The sequence below is a fragment of the Cupressus sempervirens genome, chromosome 1 (genome assembly GCF_028749045.1).
Source record: "Cupressus sempervirens isolate cs-2001-9-10 chromosome 1, ASM2874904v1, whole genome shotgun sequence".
Taxonomy (NCBI): Eukaryota; Viridiplantae; Streptophyta; class Pinopsida; order Cupressales; family Cupressaceae; genus Cupressus; species Cupressus sempervirens.
The window spans coordinates 296,303,632-296,326,089 of record NC_143118.1 but is presented as its reverse complement, the minus strand read 5'-3'; the positions used below and the strand labels follow the sequence as shown (position 1 = coordinate 296,326,089).

Here is a 22,458-nt window from a genome sequence, read left to right as displayed (position 1 = left end):
CTGCTTGTGTCCAGAGCAAACTTAGAATGGCGAAATGTGGTAATTGAACAATGTCTAGAGGAATGCTCAGAGCTCCTAAAAGAGCTAGAATGTCTCACACAGATTGTGAAAATGACATTAAATGCATTGACATCATAATCATGGAGAATGAAGATCGATCAAACAAAAAGTTGAGTGAAGTGGTGTCTTCTTTTCAAGATAGGATGAAAATCATGAAAGAGATCAATTAGCTCACGGTTAAATATTTTACCACTATAGCTTGAGCAGACTCTATGATGATCATTGGTAGGGATCATTTGGAAGCACATGAAGGAAAGATGGGGCATGTTCGCAAGATAATGGTCATGTGGAAGTTAAGGATGGCACGACTAGGCGCACCCCATCAAAAGGAGCTAATCGATTTCATGGCAGCTCACAAGCTATGGAAAGATGCAGGTGGAGGCCTACCGGTGAGCCAAGAGCATAATAGGGACTTAGTTAACATAGTTAGTAGTTAGATAGGGTTGAGGGGCCATAGGCCAATATAATCTTTCCTTTTTTATTAGTTAGCTGTTCCAACTTTTCATTAAAACTTTAGTAGTTTATTAAGTCCATGAGGCGTTAGTTTTAAAAATTGAATTTCGAGCCGTGCGCGGCTATATATCTCAAATGATTACTTGAAGACGAGACTCATTCTCCATCAAATCTGAGAGATGTTCTCGATAACCCGTGATTTGTTGAGAAGCTCCACTATCAATTAACCAACTTTCATTTTCTGTGGGAACATTGCTTGATAAAGCTGATGTGAATAAGAATCCATTGGTGTTATTTGTTGCATCCTTTTGAGTTGTGACTTCATTAAGATTTGCACCTTGTGGCTTAGGCTTTGTACAACAATATTTTGCAAGATGACCAATTTTTTTTGCATTTGAAGCATTGAATGAAAAACAATCAATTGTATGGTTTCGGCAAAGACTATGTTTACATTTGAGGAGGCGGCATGGTGTAAGCTAGTTACATTTAGGTAGATTCCATTTCAATACAAAGCAATACAAGAGCTCCATTTTTTTGGGTCTTCGAGTCGGTTACGCTCTAGAAGTATTTCCATTACCACCTCCATTTTTAACCTATCTGATTTGTTGAATGAGTCCTAGAGATATGGGTTTTAGTTGTGGATATACGACATGTAAAATATGAAGAAATCTGTTCACAGTGATTTGTATATCTATAAAGGTGCTAGAAGACTCCAAACGAAGGGAGAGATCTCTCTTTCTCTTGGAATTAGGCACAACACTTGATTTTTGCTCTCATTTCCTCTTGAAGTTTCCTTTCTTCCAATTCCTTCCTTTCTTTTTAGTGGATTGAGTTGTAAGAACATGAGCGTCTTCATTTTGTATGTTTCCAATTAATCCTCTTGCAATCAACTTGGATTCTGGATAAATGGTTCCCAAGATTGAGGAAGTCTATTTAAGGTTAACATTACAAGGTCTGTTTTTATAGCTTGATCTCCAATAGCACTAAGTTGATCTCTTAATTCTGGAATCTTCATAGAGGAGGACATGACAGATTCTCCTTTAGTCATTTTTACTTTGTGTAATTGTTGTCTTAATGCAAGAGCCCTAGTTGTATTGTTGATTTCATATAGGCTTTCCAATGATGTGAACATATCTCTTGCATTAGACAGTTTTGAAATGATAGGTACTAGATGGTCTTCTATGGAGTCAGTAAAAAGCTTCTTTGCATTGAGAGAATTCTTCTTCAATGTTAATTTCTCTGCTTGATCATGAGATTCAGATTGATTTTCCTCCACAAATTGAAGTAGAGCATTTTCCTCAAGTGTAAGGAGGACTCACTTTCCATGAGTTGAAATTTGAGGCTCCTTCAAGCCTGTCTTCTACTTTAAACTTGTTCACCATTTTGAGGATTTGATGTAGTTCTTTGAATATGAGGGAGAAAAGACTGCTCTTTTTGCTACGCAAATCTGATTATGATCCTCAAACCCGCTTGGATACCGTGTTAAATTTTTAATCAGACTGATAGCAATGACACTTTGAACACAAAACACAAGTACCTTGGGAAAACCTTCCTCTTGAAGGTGAAAAAAACCCAGCACCAAATATCTTAATATGAATAGAATTAAGAGTTTACAATATGATCTGATTTAAGATCATTAACAATGCATAGATATCACTAATAACACTCTGCTTATATAATCAAGTTGCTTCAATATAATAATCTCCCTGTTATCTTATCAATGAACTGAACTTGATTAATATTATCCTCTGATAAAATATGTCATGTCCCCATTTTGGTGGCAATTTTTTGATTTAATTAATTTAATTAATTAGGTTGTCCAAAATAATGAATATTTTATGAGGATGACTAATTAATTATTTTAATTAAATAAATAAGTGGTATTAAGTTAATTATTTATAAAGTTATCAAATAAACAAATATTAAAAGGTAACTTTATATTTAATTAATTTAATAAAGTGACTTGAATTATAAAATATTTTTTATAAAGTCACTTAATAGATAAAATAAAATAATGTTTTAGAAGTTTCTGGAGAAAGTGGAGAAAAAGAATAAATAGGCACCCCGGGCTTCATTCTAATCATCCAGTTGTTTATTTCTCTCTTGACATCAAATTGTGATTCAGTCACATAGTCTATTGTGGAGCCAAGCGGTTTCAGATAGTCAGTTGATCTTTGGGAACGAAAACTCCCTTGGATTTGCATAACTGAGGAAGTGAAATATCTTTTTAAGGGTTGCACATTTGGAGTTGATACTTCAGTCACTTCAGCTAGGGCATCATTGGGCTTAAGGCCATTTTCAGCATTTCAACATTTCAAGAGGCATTTTTAGCAGGGCCGAATTTATTGCAAGTCATTTCTAGCAGGTCCGAAATTATAGGAAGCCATTTTAAAGCATTCCAAAAAAGCAGGCCAAAAAAGCAGATTCGAAAAAAAAGCAGGCCGAAAAAGCAGTCTGAAAAAACAGCTCCGAAAAAAGCAATCCGAAAAAGCAATTCGAAAAAGTGGATCCGAAAAAGCAGTTCGAAAAAAAAGCGGATCTGAAAAAAGCAGTTCGAAAAAGTAAAATGAAAAAAGCAAATCCAGAAAAAGCAAGTGGAAAAAGCAGATCGAAAAAAAGAAAAGCAGAAGGGGCAGCATTGAAGAAAATTATTACAATCATCTACAATCAGGTTCTTCACTTCTCATTTGGCATATTTTCTGAGAAATGTAGGTTTTCAGCTGAGTACAAAATATAGCTTCAGCACTTCACTATTTTCATATTGTACTTGTCTTTGTTTGCCATTTGGCATTATTGGTATCAAAGGAAGGCTAGGATTTTGCAATTGAAAGAGCATTGTAATTTTTAGACTATCTATATTGCAAACCTAGAGTTTGATGATTAGCTTATTAGTTTGCATGCCAATTGTTTGACAAAATGTCAATTGGCTGTAAGTTCTCTTTTTGGCATAAATAATGTTATAATTTTGCATACTAAGTGTTTATATTAATGCCACTTGGTTGTAAGTGCATTAATGTCATCTTAGGTTGCATCCAAAGTATTTGTCATAATCACTAGTTGCTGTAGCTGCATATTGCAAGTAGTTAAGTCTCATATTTGTATTGAATATTGTCAAAATTAGTTGTACATTCATGTTAGGTCATTGTTTAGACAATCTGGAGTTTTTTTTGTAAGCATTCTCTTTGATGCAAATCGTAGCAAGAGTCATTGCAGCAATCTGAAAAGTTATATCAGTCATATGACCCCTTGTATGCAAAGTGTTTGACAAAATTCTTCGAGCCTTTAACCAGCATTTTAAGGTCGGAATTGAGTAGGATTATTATAGTGGTATTAGAGCTTGCTTGCAAAGTGTTTGACGAAATGTCAAACAACTGAAGTATAAAGATTTTTGGTGTTTGAAGGAGTTATAACCTATTGGGGTTATTACAAAATATATCTAATTGTTTCCTCTGTGATATATGACAGTCACTATGATCTTGATATATATCCTCCGCAATAGTATACACTGCTATCCTCTTTGATAGTTTGTGCAGCGATTTGAACAATTTTGATTAGAATAAATCTTGGCCCCGATCTGTAGATTTTATATATATATATATATATATATTATCACTAATGAATATCAAAAGTGTGCTCTCCTTTGCTGGAAGTGATGAGTAACAAATATGGTTGTCTTCGCAAGGTGTACTGGAATTGATCCACGATCTGTAAATCCCGCCTGAATAATAGTAAGTTTCGATTCGATATGACTTTCTTATCTTGCTGATCGATCTTCATCATGAATTTTTATATCACAATGAATGGATATGCCCATCCGTAAATAGATTAATTACAGAATACATATGATTAGTTAAGATTAACAAATAGTTTTGCTTGTTCACTGGTTTGTCTTAGTTAATTTAGATAATAATCAAATCAAAGGAGGCAATTATTATAAAAGGAGATGATTCATCACTTGAGACATAACCTTGTCTCTCGTAAGTGTTATGGGATTACTCCCGTCACTATCATTCAACAAAACCTTTGATGACGCTCTCCTCTCCTGGATGACAATTGGGAACAATAACAAACACTCCACCTTTTCAAGTTCTTTAATATCACATATTGTTAGTTAATTCAGTTATTAAGTTATTTGCTTGTCAGATTAATCATTTTTTATTGTTAATTAATTCATTGTCATGTGAAGTTAAATATATATGTTTTATTATCTTTTATTTTGAAGTTGGTTTAACAAATTGTAGAAGTTATCATGTTCATGTGAATAGGGAAAATGTTTGTTGGTTAAATGAAAAAAGTTTTAATTTCGATCAATTGTTTGTTGCTTGTTAATTAATTTGGTAGTTAGATTTAGCTTGTTACAATTTAATTCAATTATTTGGTAATGAGTATATGTGGCTTTGCAAGTTATTATGCCAATGAAAGAGGATGAAAATCAAGGATATATCAATAAGTTTAAGGACGAACACCCTTAATCTCTCCCAACAAGCTATTCAATGAAAACCTATAACTTTAGTTATCAAGGACCAACATTTAAGGAATTAGCTGCAGATTGGAGGAAGCCACATAGTAGAAAACATATCAGATTGTGCCTAGTTTGCGTTTGTTGTGTGTTTACTTTGGTTTTGTGAATGATTTTAAACCTTTGTGTCGATTTTAGTTAAGTGTAATTATTACTTGTTACAGTTTGGTTTTAGAATATTATCATAGATGCTTAAGTCATTGAATCATGTTTTATACTCTCTAAATCATCTGTAATAGTTTGTGAATTGGGGTTATTGTATGCCATTTGGTGAGCAAAATTTGTAAAAAATAATTGTTTTGGTGAGGTAGTAGGAAGATCTCAAGTGAGCCTTAGTGAGTGCTGTCACGGAAAGATCTGAATATTTTGCTGTCTGTTTGACTTCAGCATCTTTTATCTTCCCACCAATGAAGAGTCTGTAGCAGTCTGTGCTAATTTATTTAGGGTCACTTGTTCCTTTTATTTTTGAAGGGGAATTCAGAATTTTGTCAAAGTTTCAACACATCTCCTTAGTTGATGTGCTTTTAATGTTTTACTTTCCTTCTCCTTTCCATACCCTTCCTTTTCATACCCTTTAAATATAAAGAGCTGACTTCAAAATCTTGGAGGTTTCTCTGCATAACACATTAGGTCCCCCATATGCAAAGATTTTTCAAAGGGTTATTACCTTCCTAAGTGTAAAATCTTGGATCAACATTGTAGAAACTTGAGGTCCCCAAAACTATTGACATGTGAACAGTTGTTGGAAGATTTTTTAAAGCTATTGACCCCCTTGATGAGTACTTGGAAGCACTTGGGAATGATTATCCCAAAAAAAGGGATCTATATGAATACATAATAAAAATGGTCAATGAGGAGATCCATGAGAATCATTGATAGCAGCAAGTTAGAATAAAAAACACAAGAAGTTGCTAAAAGAAAAGAAGAAGTGGTGTCAATACCATGTTCAAGGACATGTCAATAATTATAAATTTGGTGCAAGAAAAATCCATCCAGTTTGCAGGAATGGAAGTAATTGATCCATGTAAAGATGATTTGCAAGTTATGGAAACAATTAGACCACAGGATGATGATGATGTGCAAGATATATTTTATGCAGTTGTGATGAATAATTTTTCTAAGACTGATCCCCATGAGGAATTGCATGTTTATCAAGAAAATTCCAAGATTATAGGTATTGTTGACATGGTATTTAATTAGGGGACATTTGAACTCCGTTGTTCCAAGACCAATGAACTTGTTATGTGTTAGTTTGTAGTCATGAAAATGAAACTTTTGGTTTACCTCTTGGAGAGACTAACATGAACATTGAAGAACAATGAATGTGTTCACCACATTGTCATCCATAACTTTTGAAGTCAAAATGGATACTATTTACCTTAGGGAGCTTGATACTCATTGAGTGAAAGATATAACCTGTAGTAAATGACACCTTGATACCTTTTCTGATATACCAAATTGGCTTTGCACAAAGGAGTGGGATCTTGGTATTCACAACACTCCTATAATTCATCATGATGGAAGATGCACCATTTTGCTATCATTTTGGATATCAGCAATGCCAATCAAGAGTTTGTATTAATTGCCTAGAAGCTATGATAAGAGTGAGTTAAGAAAATTCAATAAAGGGTCTAAGAAATTAAAAGCAAAGATGGTTGAGGAATCAAAGAATATGGGATTCTACTCGGGTGGATTTAGAAGAAAAAAATGTGGAACTATAAACTAAGCTTAATGAAACATGAGTATTGAGCCAGAGACATGAAGAAATATGCACAAAGCTAAATTGAATCGGAAAACATATTGATAAGAGTAATGAAATAAATAAAGAACTAAAGAGAAAATGATTGAAAATGGTCTTCTGTTCAATGTTTGTAAGGTGGAGTTGGAGGGAAGAATCATAGAACTGCATGATGTCTTTTTGTTGCATCTCTGTGAAGATGAAACAAAACTTGTCTTAAATTATGAACCTGGCTTGTTATCAACTCTTGGTTTTGTGTTGAGAGTTACTTGGAAATAGAAGTATATGAGCCTCAAGGAAAACATATTTGATAAGAGTAATGAAATAAATAAAGAACTAAAAAGAAAATGATTAAAAATGGTCTTTTGTTCAATGTTTGTAAGGTGGAGTTGGAAGGAAGAATCATAGAACTGCATGATGTCTTTTTGTTGCATCTCTGTGAAGATGAAACGAAACTTGTCTTAAATTATGAACCTGGCTTGTTATCAACTCTTGGTTTTGTGTTGAGAGTTACTTGGAAATAGAAGTATATGAGCCTTAAGAATATCGGGCAACAAATTGCCCTCACACTTTAGATGATGGTATCAACCTTATGATATTAAAGGACTATATGGGTAGTTTGACAAGTATGTTAACAACTCTTCAGGGATGCTACTGTGGTAAAGAGTTGGACATAACCAAGACAATGAGAGAAACATCACTTGGTGTAGAGTTTTCTATTCCTAATTATAATAAAGTATCAAAATAGAAGCTAATCACCTCACAAGGAGGATCTAGGGATTCTGAATCTCCAAAGTTAATTTGGGAGCATGGCATTGGAAAAAATGGTTTAGTTTAATAGACTAAAATTGACATTGTGGTGCAGGGGCACCCGGTTTCTAGCTAAGTTCCACGAGGCAAATTTGGGCATTTTATCTTTGTAAAATTGTAATAAGACCATAGTAACGAGACTTGCCGCGTGTCAGGCAAGTCGTTCGAGTCAGCGAGTCAAGTTACCTCAGCTGGGTCAAAATGACTCGTGACCCTGACTCGGCGGGTCAATTGAGCTGACTCGCCTAGTTGACTAGGCTGATTTTTAATTTTTGTTTTCAAAATTTTCTTAATTCATCTAAAATTTGTCTTTGTACTTACGTAATCAATGTATGTTATGTATGTGATCAAATTACCTTCTATTTTATGATGTTATTGTGTCTTTAAGATTTATAAAATAATGGGTGCATGGAATAAATTTAAATCCTAAAAATTCTCTAAATTTCAAGGGTTTTATCACTTTGCCAAGTCACTGCCGAGTCCGAGCTGGGTCACGAGTCGAGTTACCCTTGCTGAGTCCGAGCTGGGTCTGAGTCTCGTTACTTTGAATAAGACCTTCTAAGGTCATTTTCTAGGTATTTGAGTCAATTTGAGCTGTGTAAGTCTCTAGAGGTCAATTAGTGAAGATTTTTAAAAATTTGTCAAGTTGTCAAACAGTTGCAATGCAACATGTTTTGTATTATGCAAGTTGTCTCGTTCTGTAAGTTGAATGGTTATAATCCAAAAAGCCAGTTTTGGTGGGAAAAGGTTATTTATGGTTTAAAAGACATTGTATGGTCGAATCCAAGGAGAGAGATGTAAGTTTGAAAATAAACTCAATGAAATCGCTCTGTTTTCCTACATTTTCAGACTTTATTTTCTGTTCTACACACTTGTAGGGATATGTACGGCCTGTAGGTGATCTCTCATGCATCAGAATTGATGAACCTATGAGCATTCTCTCATTGCAATTGGTTTGACTTGTTTTCATTAGAATTGAAGGATTTCATTGCATTTTTACTAGAAACAGTCTTAGATCTCAGTTTTGAGAGTTTGATAGAGAAAAACGAAGTTTTGAGCCATTCTACCCGTGAAATGGTTTGAGAACCGATGGAGTGGAAGTATCAGGTTGTGTGTTGTGTTTATGAAGTTTGCAGGGGTAGGGGATAAGATTTGGGGAAGAATACGTGATGCCTTTGCTTGAAAGCCTCATGTTTTTGGGCATAGAAAGAGCATAGGAACTAGGTTTGGTAGAAAAGCTACCAGGAATAGATTTGTAATAGTTGGAAATGTTTGGGTAGACCATTTGGGACGGGTCTGAGTCATTTGTATGAAGGTTTGGGCCCTGAACTGTGAAAACTTTGTTGAGACCTAGTGAAACAAGCCTAATTTAGACTTGTAGCAGAGTAGCAGTCCATTTTTAAGGGATTCCCTACACAACCACCTCCCCTGATTTTGATAAATGTTGCATAAAGCCCAAATGAATATCCAAAAGTGGTCTCGGATTGTCTAGGTCGGTTCTACAACAAATATCATGACCAAAATACATGATTTGCTGCTTCATTTAAGGCCTAGTTTCAGATTGCCAGTCAAATGTTGAGCCATTTGGTCTAATGCAACGGTACTTGTAAATTAGATGTATTTTCAAATGGTGGGAAGGGTATTCTAAGATGCTCCCAGATTTGGGTTATGACCTTTGTGTGAAAAGTTATGCCCGGAATTTTCTTGTAGGAGGGCTACTAGCAGACAGGCCTAATTGGGTATGAAGTATGACTTGGTATTCTCCCTGGTTGTAGATTGGTGTTTACATTTTCGTAGAACCTCCTGTTGTGAAATATGATATCAGTAGTCCAATAACCACCTTCACTCGTCACATTGCTTGAGGCCAATTTTTTATATTAAAGGAGGACTGTCATGGCCCTGCCAAATCACTACCGATCACAGCCGGCATGGCAACTAGGCAATAAAAAAAGGGGCACCAAAGATATTGCTAATAAGGTTACACTAGTTTTCATACTCTTTATTCTGAGTAAATTAAAATTAAACTATAAGAGTAGTGGTTGAATATGTTGTGACTTCTTCAAAGGGGAGTTGTTGTATGTGATAGATTGTGATTCACTCAATAATGAGATATACAGGGAGATCATTTCATTGTGGAGAGGATATCAATCAATTGGAAATGGATATCATGTGTGTTTGCAAGTAATTATTACAGCCAAAGAAGATGAAAACCCTCCAAGGAAGAATCAAGAGGTTGAAAGATGAAAACCGTTGATTTCTCCTATCAAGTTGTTGGACAAAAGCCCATAACTTGTCTACTTATCAAGGACCAGCACTTAAAGAAATTGGCTGCAATTTGCAAGAAGAAACATAGTAGAGAATCAAGATAAGATCATTTTCAAAATCATTTGAATATTATAATAACTTCACAGCTCTTATTTAAGTTATATTTATAAATCTAGTTGCAATCATCATTTTAGAATCTAAGTTATTGTTTTCAGGAAAAAAAAAATGTTCTTGAAAGGGACATTACATAGCAGCTACTAGGGACCTCCAAATTTCATCATTATAAAATTCACATTCATTATTTTGCAGTGCTTCTCCGTAACTCAAAATTTGAGTTTGAAATTCCGTAATTTTACCTTGATAGGTCTGCACATATACTGATTATTCTTTTGAACATATAACTTGATTATTGAACAGTATTTTAATTTCTTCTAGAAAGAAAGAAAGCAAGTGCGTTTTCAACATCTAATTAGGGCTGCAATGTTCAACTTGATCATATGCTTCAGACATGGGATTTAAAAAGAATATTCACTTTATTGTTTAAAAAACAAAAAAAGTAGTTGAAACAACCATGAGAATAAATGAGCATTTGTTTATAAATAATGTATAATCCAAAATTTCTAACAAGAGCGAGCTATTGAAAACCACCCACGCCACAAATACATTCCATATGTCCAAAATATGTACTAATTAGAAATATTTGTGGCAGAAAGAGAGCCTATAGAATCCTCAACCACTAAGTAGATCAAAATGCAGGAGTTGAATTGTCAGCAAAGGAGGGGCTTGGGCTGGGAGGGGTGAGTGAAGATATCCTTGGAGATTGCAGATTATTAACTCTTCCTTCTTCAACCATCTAAGGTGGAAAAACTATTAAGAAGGGTCATAGGAGTTGAAAACACTAGCCATATGGGTGTCTATAAATTGGCAAAGCAGATATTATGATGTGAGAAATACATTATCTTTCTGAGGTCTCTTTCATGCGTTTTAAGGACCCGGTGATAAGATCTCTTTGCTCATAGGAGCAACTTTGTAATAAACACAATTGTAATGTGCATTCTGTCTAGATAATGACATAAGATTTCAGCTTTTGTAATAGGATATTCTGAAGATGTTAGTGTTGAATTTTATAATGATGTCAGTATTTCACAGTTAAAATGAAATGAGTGACAATTGCTCTCTTATGCTTGCAGAATCTGGACAAAAAAGAAAGAGTCACTATTGTGCTCCCTACAGGTGAAGAGTTTATATGCAAGGCTGAAGTTATTTCTGGTATCTGCAAGCATGAAAAGGAAGGTAATAATAAATATAACTACCTTTATAATCAATTGGTATGAAAAATGTTTTCTACAACAGATGCCAGTTAAGAAAATATGTTGTCATTGCTTTTGTCATATGATTTTTCTGACTATATTGACCAGTTTTAATCAGCTGAATTGGTTGGAAGCTACATTGACAAATAGTGTCCTGGATCCCCCAGATGTGGATGTGGATGCTTTGTGGTGCTGATGCGGAGGCGGGTGCTCTCTGTGGGCATCCGCGGGCATCCAGGTCGTGTTCGACCCATGATGCCAAAAAAAAAGCCCAAAAGCAATTTCTATTTTCAACTTAAAAAGTTTAAACAGATATTTACCCTTTACAAGCTGTTGCTTACTCAACTTCAAAATACTTAGACTATCTCTAGATGAATCATCCACCCTCTAATTATCAGGTGTTGCTGGAACCACAGGGACTTTGAAATCTGCCACAGAGAGTTCCATTTTTGATGTATTAGTATGTATGCTCAGAGCTGTAGATGACCTTCATTTGCAGAACCTGAGATGACCCTATGCAAAACATTTCCAGCTATTTACTTTGCTGTATTCGATTCATAAGGGTTTGCAGATGTATGGGTGGGGAGAATGCATTTTGAAAACATCCTTGCCAAGTTTAGTGGGGTGGTGCATAAGGAATTGCTTTTTAAAGCTGAATGAATTGCTTTAAGTTCCCTGAGCTCTGTCAGTCCTATATTTTAGCAGTACTTGGTCATTTTATTCAGCAATTCCCTTGCATCATAAGCACCTTCTCCACTCTATACAAATACTTTGTGATGAGGTCATGTGCTTTCTTCCACTACAAATGCCTATTGATTTGCTTCTAATACTTATCTATTCTCATTTAATGCATTATAATAAGGTTATAGTTGATGTGAGTTAAATGGGTTGATATTCATATGTTGCATCCTCATTAAACCAGTCAACTTGGTTAATGTGGGTTAAGACTGGGACATTCTTTTGTTTTACATTTTTTAGAAGTTGGTACCTCCATGGTTAAGCTGCATTTCCAAAGAATTTGTGAGCAGGAGGTAGGAAGTGAGAGAGGTTTCCGGTTACATGCATAAGATTTTAACATATTGAAGACTGAATGATTTTCATAGATTGTATGCAAGCTTTTGTAGTTAGGTTTTTGAAGCTTGAGGAAAATATTTGAGAGGTTTAGTGATATGCCAAGTGTTGATGCAAGTTTTGTGACCACTTCAACATGTAGGATCTAATACTTAGTATTCCAGGATGCAACACCAAATATCAAATCCTCTCTTGATCAAGAAAATATAGATGGTAAACAATGTGTATGATTGTGCGACCAACTAAGACAACCTCAATGTTCCTTCTAATCACAAATTTAACTCAATTGTTAGATGTGATATGCTGGGTATCTCTTGGGGACTTACACTATTCATTCAATGGCTATCAACTTTGCAAATGCAAATGATATGGCAATATGAGTGAAATAACTACCAACTTCTGTTTTGAAATAAATTGCAAATGAGACGCTTATTTAGAAATCTAAGTTACTTGTACTAATGCAAGACTATGGAATGAACCAGTCCTAGCTTTGCCTAGTCAACCATGCTAAGAAGGGTGTATTATTCAACAGATTCAAGTATAATGTTCAAATTACCAATGCCCATCAAAACCATAAAAATGATCAAGTAGTTGAAGTAAAGTCCTTGCAATTAGGCCCTTACTAACTTTGTGCTGTTGTTTGCAATGAACAAATTCCAAAAGGTATGGACACTTGTTTCACCATACATTCTTCAGCAACAAAATCTTTCATTGTTTCATCCTTCCAACAACTTTAACTATTCTAAATTTTTACTCAACTAAGAAAATTCTAAACTAAAGTGAGCCATGCAAGAAAGCATGCAATACTCCAAAAGCTCACAAGTATTCACCATGCAAAGACAATAGTGAATATGGAGAAATTTTGGCAGTATATTAGATACTGTTTTCAACAATCTCCCCTTTTACAAATGAGAAGGCCTTGTCTTTTATAGCGAGCTTTAGTATGACAGATGACTTTGATTGATTTGGAATCAATAACCAAGATTAAGCCAACAAAGCTCTAAGATAACTTACCTCTTTAAGCATTAAATGCTTATCCAATCACATAAAGACACCAGCTTGTGGGGCAATGAAAACATTACATTTCTTTTGAGAACCAATGAGAAAATTGGTTAGGTAATGTCATTAGGTGGACTCCACATGTAGACTTGACATGATATGATTGGTTGATCTTGGACATACGGATCTGTAATTTCCTGAATGGTTGAAGATATGTGAGAGCCACCTTAACATTCTTATCTTTTACATTTCATCAATATCTCTTGATATTCAATATTTTCCAACCTTGGACTGATAGTGATGACTCATATTTCCGATTTGTTTTATCTTCAATAACTTTCTCAACCTCTTAGAAATCTTCTCATTAAAATGTCTTGAACTTGCTTGTATTGGCTCGTGCTTGGAATCTTGACTCGATCCCACTCTTGTTGGAGGGATGTAGTTGAACCATTCCAATTGAACTTGGAGGTCTGAAGTAAATTCAAGTTTGTGATACCCTTGCTTCACTTGTTAACTTCTTGTAATGTTCCCAATTCAGACTTTAAGGGTATGCGATTAAGTTTAAATTAAAGAGCTAAAGTTACAAGAATTGATTATAAAGCTGAAAGCTGATCTATGACACAATCAAAGATAAATATATATCTACATCTTGGTGAAAAAGGGATGAGCATGGATTAGTAATCGAGTAAATAGCAACAATGCATATTTTTTTTGTGTATCAATTAAAAGTTTCTCTATTTTAAAGGAAAGTTATGTATGATGCATCACACAAAAAACCATCATATCAACAATACCTCCTTGCATCAATAGCTCATACGATGAATCAAAGCTCAAACGTGTTGAGTCGCAAAGTTTTCCATTATAAGGATGTCTACATCAAAGACAGAGAATATGAGCTTATAATATAGTAAGCAATAATGGAAGGAAGAAGATTGAACCCAATAGATAATGATCTTAAGAAGAGTGTCTAGTTTATCCAATGCAAATACCATATAATGCAACTTGGAGAATATGAATAGAAGTCAACAATTAGTAGACTAATCACATAAATGCTACAACAACCAAGGAGAGCTGAAGTAGAGAGTCACTATCTAGATTGTAGTTCTAGTGCTATCTTTAAGTATTTTTGATAAGCTACTGCCATCTGGATAAGATATATACAATATCAATATCCAAAGGTCTTGCAATATCTTAAGATCTTAATGACTATACAAGATGTGAAGGACGTTTATTATAGAAGAGAGACAATAAACAACAGATGATATATGAAGACTCTCAACCAAGCTTCAACTGTGATCGTAGATGGATGCATTATAAAGTTGGCATAAGATGCAGTAGGAGAATCTTTGAAGATTTCGGGTATCTCTAATCAATTTGTTCATCAAGACTCAAAATAAAACACTATAAACTTAGAAAGTAAAGTCAGAACATATTTTATCAAATGATCATTTTTTGTAAACTTGTAGGTTTGTAATTTGTAACTTGTAAGATACATGTGGAAGACTCTAAATTGTTTACCTGGTGTTTGAGTGGTTCTTCCTTGCTTAGCTAGTTCTAAAAAAATAGCCTACCCCCTGTTTCCTTGTAATTTTGCAATTCATTAATAATAAGGTCTCACGCCTCAACTTGGAGTGCCATCCTTTGAAAGCATGTAGCAAGGCTCTCCATAACCTCTCCATTTGGATCTAATAAGGTTTCAAGTAGGAAAAGTGGAGGTTGAGGAAGTACCCTGCTACATGGATGGGTTGGTGGAGTTGATTGTTCCACTTATCATTAATCTCCCATATTAGCTCAAAACCAAGGTGGTTCTCCCTTATAATAATTTTGGACTCTTTGGCCCTATCCATGACCTCATAAATATATCCAATAGGGTCTTGATCCCCATATTCTAAATTGATAACTCTAACCAAGGTCTAACACCTACAATTTAAAAATACAAAAGGATTAAAGTTACAAATTTGTAATGTAATACTTAAATTTAAAAAAAAATGTTCAATTTGAACTCAAATCCAAAGCTTTGAAGTTAACTTCAAAATCTCAAAATTTCTTTGTGCAAAAAGATTGTCAAAGACTATGATTGTAACCCTATCCTTCAATTTCTTTGAATAAGATAACCCTAGCCATGTTTGATCGCAAACATTTGTTTGTAAGCTATTAGTGAACCGATAATGCATTGCAACATTAATAAAATTGTTGGAAACATTGGGGAACTCAATCTTTTCAACTCTTTTCTCTTGAATGTGATCTCTTGTCAAATGAAGAACTCGATGGGTGATTGTAGATAAATTCTCTGATGCTCCTTGCATTATATCTTAAATTAGTGTCACCCAATTAAGTTTGTTTTTGTTCTTAAAGGAAGGTCAAGGACACATGCTACACAAGATGACTGAAAAATGTGTCATCTGTTTGTCTTGGAAGATTCTCTCAGCCACTACATATGTTGCTACACCATTAGTTATTATTTGCACCATACTTTATATACCCACTTCCATGACATGTTACTGTGACATTAAAGACAATGTTTTTGCATTTTTACTTTGTTGGAGCCATCCACTGAGTTCAAGAAAACAACTTGACCATTTAAGTTACCAAAAAATTATTAATAATGATGTGGTGTTTGCCATCCTTCCATCCATCAGAAAGAATAGTGCAGCCATATTTTTTTCATTTTGTTTTTTGTTTTTCAATCACAACTTTTTATGAAACCTACAAGTACAAAGCGAAACTAAGTACACAATTGTAATTTTTTAATAGAAAATCCTAATTTCAACAATAAGTACAATAATTTAAAGAACATAAATCTAGTCTAATTTAAACATAAACTACTATAAATTAGCATATAATTTAATCCAACCCCACACTCAAATTTGTGCGAGAAGACACCTTGTAGCCTTTTCCAACAACTGTTAGTCTAGTAACAAAATTGTCTTGATTAAGGACTACTTGTGATATTGAAAGGAATGTTGTTAAAGTACAAAAAATAAACACATGCAATATCTACATTTCATGCACATCCTTGTTCCACCCAATAGCTTCAAATGATAGTTGTGCTCTGTGTGTATTTCTACCAGGCACAAATTGTTAATGTTGAATGTGTGTAGGCACTGCTACTGTCATACTAGAAGTACATGAAGTTGAAGGGGTGGATCTGTGTCAAATGTGGACCACGAAGAGAGCCCACTATTTTTCTCACTTCATTCGGTGTTGTTCCCCTCCAAACTATTACTTGGGGGGTTTGGGAGCAACGCCCCCAAGATGGGTCAAGGGGCAGTGCCCCTAGCGAGGTCCGTGGGGCAGATCGCAGTATAGGGTGGGGTTGAGGGCAACGCCCTCGCGGGGGGTTTTCAGGGGTAGCACCCCTAAAGCCAAAAACAAATCTACTATTGTAAAAGGCGTCAGCTGATATTTTTCTATTGGATGACTTATTTTAGCGCTAATGTTTTAAGTGGCAAAAGCTTGTATAAAATGGCTTAGTGTTAGGGATTTTATAATGTATGATGATATTGTAGCTTCTTGCAGTAGTATTGAGCTGTAAGGGATTGCTGATTGTAATCACTGGATAATAATTATATTGGATTCGCTGTTGGTGGATGTAGCCTAGGGATTGGGTGAAACACGTTAAATCTTCATGTCTTGTGTTCTCATTTGTGATATTTATTATTTTCTGTTATTGGTTATATTTGCATGTAATTGTTATTTCTGTTTGTGGTTAATCCTAATGGTTTTTAATACCAAAAAAAGACAAAAGACTCTTACCTAAATCACTAAAAAATTGAATAATATTAGTTTAAACTAGTAAAATTTTAGTCTAGTCCAAAGATTCTAAACATTATTAAAAAAAAAGGATTAACATAAAAAATAGTTGGGTATGAAAAAACCATGAAATAGTGAAAATATCAGAAAAAAATGATGATGAGTATATTTTGTGGAATCTAAATCAGTCTACGTAGTATTAGCATTGATGAATATTTTCCAACCTCCATGTAGGCAAAATGAAGTAAAATGTTAAAAAAAATACAAAGAAAATGAAAAATAGATAAACCTACGTGTGCTTACAATTTGCATTCAAAATTGTCCAAAAAGTCTCTTTCAAGCTTCTTTCTCTCCTCGATGGAAAATTGTTGCAAATGACATGGTTTCTTTTGGGGAGGGTTTTTTGTCATGGAAAGCCAAGAAGAGGAGCTTGTTATACGAAATGGGTTTTCTTTGCCACACAAGGCCTTTATCCTTGCACATGGGGAGTTTTTGCCAAAAATCTGCGAGTTTTATGGTGACATTTTTTGCGAGTAATAGTGAGTAATTTGTTAGTAAGTCAACATTGGTTCCCATGACTTGGCTATGTCTTGTCTAGAGTTATTGCAATTACAATGTTTCAATGAACATTGCTTTCAAAAATGCTTTGATGCATGTCTATACACTGCTCCAAAACAGGTATTGTAGTCAAGAAGGATAGAACAAGGATTATGATGTTGAGCATGATGTTGCATTTATGTTTGACACAACATTTCTAATACTAGTTTCAACTTTTCACGTGCAGTTAGGAGAGCTTGTTAGCATGAATCTTGTTTTTAGTCCTATGAGGGAGTATCCTAGCATTGTTGGAGACATGATTCAAAGATTGTGTGTTGCATTCATGACAGGGTTTGTCATTGATGTCAAACATAATGGTTATTAGATGAAGACTAGCAAGGAAACAAAAAAAGATTGGTTCAATGCAATTTGTGGGTTGAAGATGAGGCCATGCGTGGTTGAGGACTATGTTCTACTTAATGTCTAGATGGTACAACTATGTGTGGAAATATGAAGGCTAGCTCGAGGTGCAGAGTTCCTGAAAAGCATTTGCTAATATTTGGATTATATCCCCTAACAGAGATAGAATCTAGTTGAGCACACTTAGACAGAGGAAGAAGACATGTTGAAGATGGCTTGGTTAAGTGAGCAAAGTCAGAAGTGACACGTGTGAAGAGTTATGAAGACTGTGTAAATGTAATATCTAAAGTGGTCCTATGTTATTGTAAATTGATAAAGCCCCAAAGCCAACTCAATAATTAGTTTTGGGACTTGGTATAAAGGAAAGGTTATTTCCTTATAGTAAGTGTGGCGGTCAAGTGTGTAATGTGAGTATGCAAACTTGTATATAAGATCCATGAACTCGATATTGAATATCTTTTGATCTGAGAAGCATTTGGTCTAGTTGAGGCACAATGAGCAAATAGAGAGACTATGTTTGGCAAAGAAGTTGCTGATGGATAGCTTTTTACTAGTATTATTCTAAGAAGGATAGTATTAAGGCCATTTGGACAGTGAGTTCAATGGTCTTGCCCTAAAGTTGTTTGGACAATGGGTCCTTCTGTCTAACATAAACTCTTCACAGGCTTGGCACAACTCCTAAAAGGGATTCAAAGTCTCCTAACAGGGACTGAATATGTACTTAATGTATTTCATTGATGCCCCCTCTAGATAGAAGGAAATAGGTTGATATGTGATGCAGCATCCTGGGTGTAAGAGCAATCTTGCATCACCTAAAAATATTTTCTTTTCAGTCTTTTCTATTTTAATAAAGACTAGTAGACAGGGTGGTTACTATTTATGGGAGCTAGCTATTTTCAGTAAGTTTGTCATATGAGCTCAGAATGTTCTCATTTTCTACATGAAGGTTCATTTTAGAGTTATAAGTCTACCATAAAAATCTCATTACTCTAGCTTAAGTATTGGAGAAGTTATTGTAGATTTTCGGTAAAAATCTTCAGGTTCACTGTTGGAGGCCTTAGAGTGCTCGGATGAGTTTCAAAAACTTTGTGTAAGGGCGCTTGCGCGGTTTTGAGCTTGTAGATTAGGAGTTGGCATTTTCGAAAAGTTGTTATAATAGCCAATCAGAGCAACGGTTCAAGAGTAATGGCCTTCTGAAGTTGAGCTACCTGAAATATCTAAAATAATTGTCAATGATGTATTTGGCCAACTTTATATGGATTGTTAGGGTCTGTCTGGCCCTAGGTATTAAGTTTCATTGTCTAGAACCTTCCTGAGCGGCATAAAATTGCCTATTTAAGAAAGACCCAAACATTGTCTAGAACAACTCTGGGTGATAATTTGCAGCTTGTCTTGCAAATTATTGTTATGAAGGTGCCCATGTGGGTTAGCATATTGCACTTGTGAATTTTGTAATTCCGTATTTGCGGCGCAAATAAGAAGTCCATTTTTTGTTCTCGCATTTGCTATTTGTTTCTTTGTTTTTGGTTATGGTTTATGGTATTAAGGGGAGCACCGCATTTGCGGCAGAAATAAGAAGTCCATATTTTGTTCTCGCATTTGTTGTTGTTTCTTTGTTTTTTGTTATGGTTTATGGTATTAAGGGAAGCACCCTTCATCAATATGATTATTGGAAATGTAGAATAGGCTAGGTGACTGAGAGGGGAGGGGTGAATCAGGAACCAATAAACTTTTTACTTCAATTCACCAATTAATCTTTCATTAACTAATTTGAGCTAATTGCATGCATGAAAGACGGAAAGCAATAAAACATTCATAACACTTGACACAATATTTAGTAACCTAGAAACCTTCCAAATAGAAAGTAAAACTGGGTTGGGGATGATACTCACAAGCTTTAGTATTGTAGTATAAAGTTGGCCCGTTAAAGCTTACAATTGATCACTTCTGATGATTTACCCTGTTAGGAGCAATAAAGACTATTAGGTCCACCTTGTAAAAGAATTTATACAAGACAATTAAGTATGTACTTAGGAGATTTTACATAAGACTATTAAGTCTACTTTGTTAGAGGATTTGACTGATGCACTTGTTATGATGAACTAGTAGTTGATCTCTGCTTTGCAACTCGGTTTGCTGAATGAGATTCCTTTGATGTAAAATGATCACTTTGTTGTGATGGATGAGACTCTTCTTTTCCTTATACTACTTGTAGCCTTTTACTCTTCAGTTCGCATTCATACTTGATATTCTACTCATCTTTGGATATGACAAGATATCTTCCATATATACCAATCCAAATAATTACCTTCTAAGGTCGACTACAATACCAATTTCAACAATCTTCACCAAGTCGACTCATTGTTGATACTCGGATTCTGAAAACCACTTGGGTGATATTCTGACACTTAGCAACATAGTGAACTTGGCAAACTCTGGCACTCGGTTGACACTAGTGCACGGTCCACATTGATCACTCAGGAGTAGGTGAGAACTCGATTAACATTGATGACTCGGCGAATACTGAAGAACTCAGTTTACATTGAAGGGCTTGGTTGACACGATAGCTCAGTCAACACTACCTTCTTTCTGCTTGGTTGACTCTAGTGCATGGTCCACATTGATCACTTAGGAGTAGGTGAGAACTCAGTTAACACTGATGACTCAGTGAATACTGAAGAACTCAGTTTACATTGAAGGGCTCGGTTGACACAATAGATCGATCAACACTACCTTCATTCCGCTTGGTTAACAATGTTAGCTTGTGATATGAATATCAGGATTTAACTGTGTGATTTTGAGTCAAACTCGATGACCCATGTTTCATGAGTAGTGATTCAACATGAATCACACAGTTAAATCCTGATATTCATATCACAATTTGACTAGCTGTGGAAATTATCTCCTACTTATCAATGTTAGCTTGGTTAACACTACTTCCTGCTTGGTTTATACTGTGAAGCTCAGTAGACTCTGTGAAGCTCAGCTTACACTACTTTTTGCTTGTGAAGCTTGGTAGACTCTATGAAGCTCGATAGACTCTGTGAAGCTCGGTAGCAATGTAATTGACAAATGATTAAGTGTTTAGGCACTAATTGACAAATGATTTGACTATAAGGTCAACAATGATTGGGTCCTTCAGGATGAACAATCTAATGTTCATTCTCAGATGAAACCCATCATGGAATGATTATGTTGAAGTGTGTTGTTGAATTAGAGGCCCACATTTAGCACTCACATTTCTGGCGAAGATCTTCAATAAGCTCAAGTGTCTAAAGACATTGTTGAATATTAGCACCAAGAGTCCTCATGACTCAGCTCAAACACAGATACTCCCCCATAGAGTAAGCATCAATCATGTAGTCCAAATAATAAAGTAGTGCTTTGCTACCACTGCACTAATCCAATCTCTACATCAACTACTCAAAAGTAGGTTGGAGCATAACCCCAAGCATACCTCTCAAGTATTCAAACATATCCTTAGCCAAAGGTTTTGTAAACATGTCTTCTATCTTCTTCTTTGTGCTAAGATACTCTAATCTAATCTCTTTCTTTGCAACTTTCTCTCAAAAAATGGTACTTAACAAATATATGCTTTGTTTTTTTTTAAATGTAACACTAGATTCTTAGATATACTCATTGTACTTATGTTATCACAGTGTATGATAACAAGTTATGCAAACTCAAATCCAATGTCCTTAAACATTCATTTCATCCAAATGATCTGATTACAACTGTTTGTTGCTGCTACATACTTTGTTTGTAGTGTACTCTGTGGAATACATACTTGTTTCTTGCTTAGCAAAGAAACCGATTTACTTCCTAGGAAAAATGCTTCAACACTTGTACTTTTTCTGTCATCCACACCACCTACCCAATTCGCATCAGTATATGCACATAAGGTAAAGTCATTTGATCTGTCATACCATAATCCAAAATCAAGTGTACCCTTCAAATATTCAAAAATTATTTTCACTGTTGCATAATATGACTCTTTATGATCACCTTGAATTAGCTATATCAGATCTTGTGTGTTAGATATTGCAATCCTCCAATCATGGACCTATAATTTTTTTGTTCAACAATAACTGTTTCATCTTTGATAGAAAGTTTGTGACCAGTAACCATAGGTGTTCCAACAGGTTTACAACTTTCCAAACCAAATATTTTCAACAAATCTTTCAAATACTTAGCTTGTGATATGAAAATACCATTATCATTCCGCACAATCTGTAATCCCTATAAACACTTCATCTCATTGATCATGCTCATTTCAAATTCCTTCTTCATTAATGTTGCAAATGCTTGACTTGCTTCATCAGCACCTCCAAAAGTTATGTCATCCACAAACACTTCAACAAATAGGAAGCCATTTTCAATCTTACCCACTACTTATATTCAAACAATATGCTTCAAAACACAAAAACTCATAATTACAAGAATGCGATCGGACTAAAGGAGGTCTTACTACAACAAAAGCCAAGGCAAAGCAAGTGCAGGAGTCACACAAAAACCTAAGAGTC

General features: G+C 34.9%; 1 protein-coding gene across 2 annotated transcripts in view; it reads left to right on the top strand.

Moving 5' to 3' along the window:
• LOC149577285 (uncharacterized) overlaps window positions 1-22,458 on the top strand; it is a 110,002-nt gene that overhangs the window by 52,738 nt on the left and 34,806 nt on the right. For both annotated transcript variants that reach the window (XM_089830336.1, XM_089830290.1), the window contains exon 2: window positions 11,036-11,138. In XM_089830336.1, the coding sequence (XP_089686462.1) occupies window positions 11,036-11,138 (103 nt within the window). The remainder of the gene's footprint in view (window positions 1-11,035; window positions 11,139-22,458) is intronic.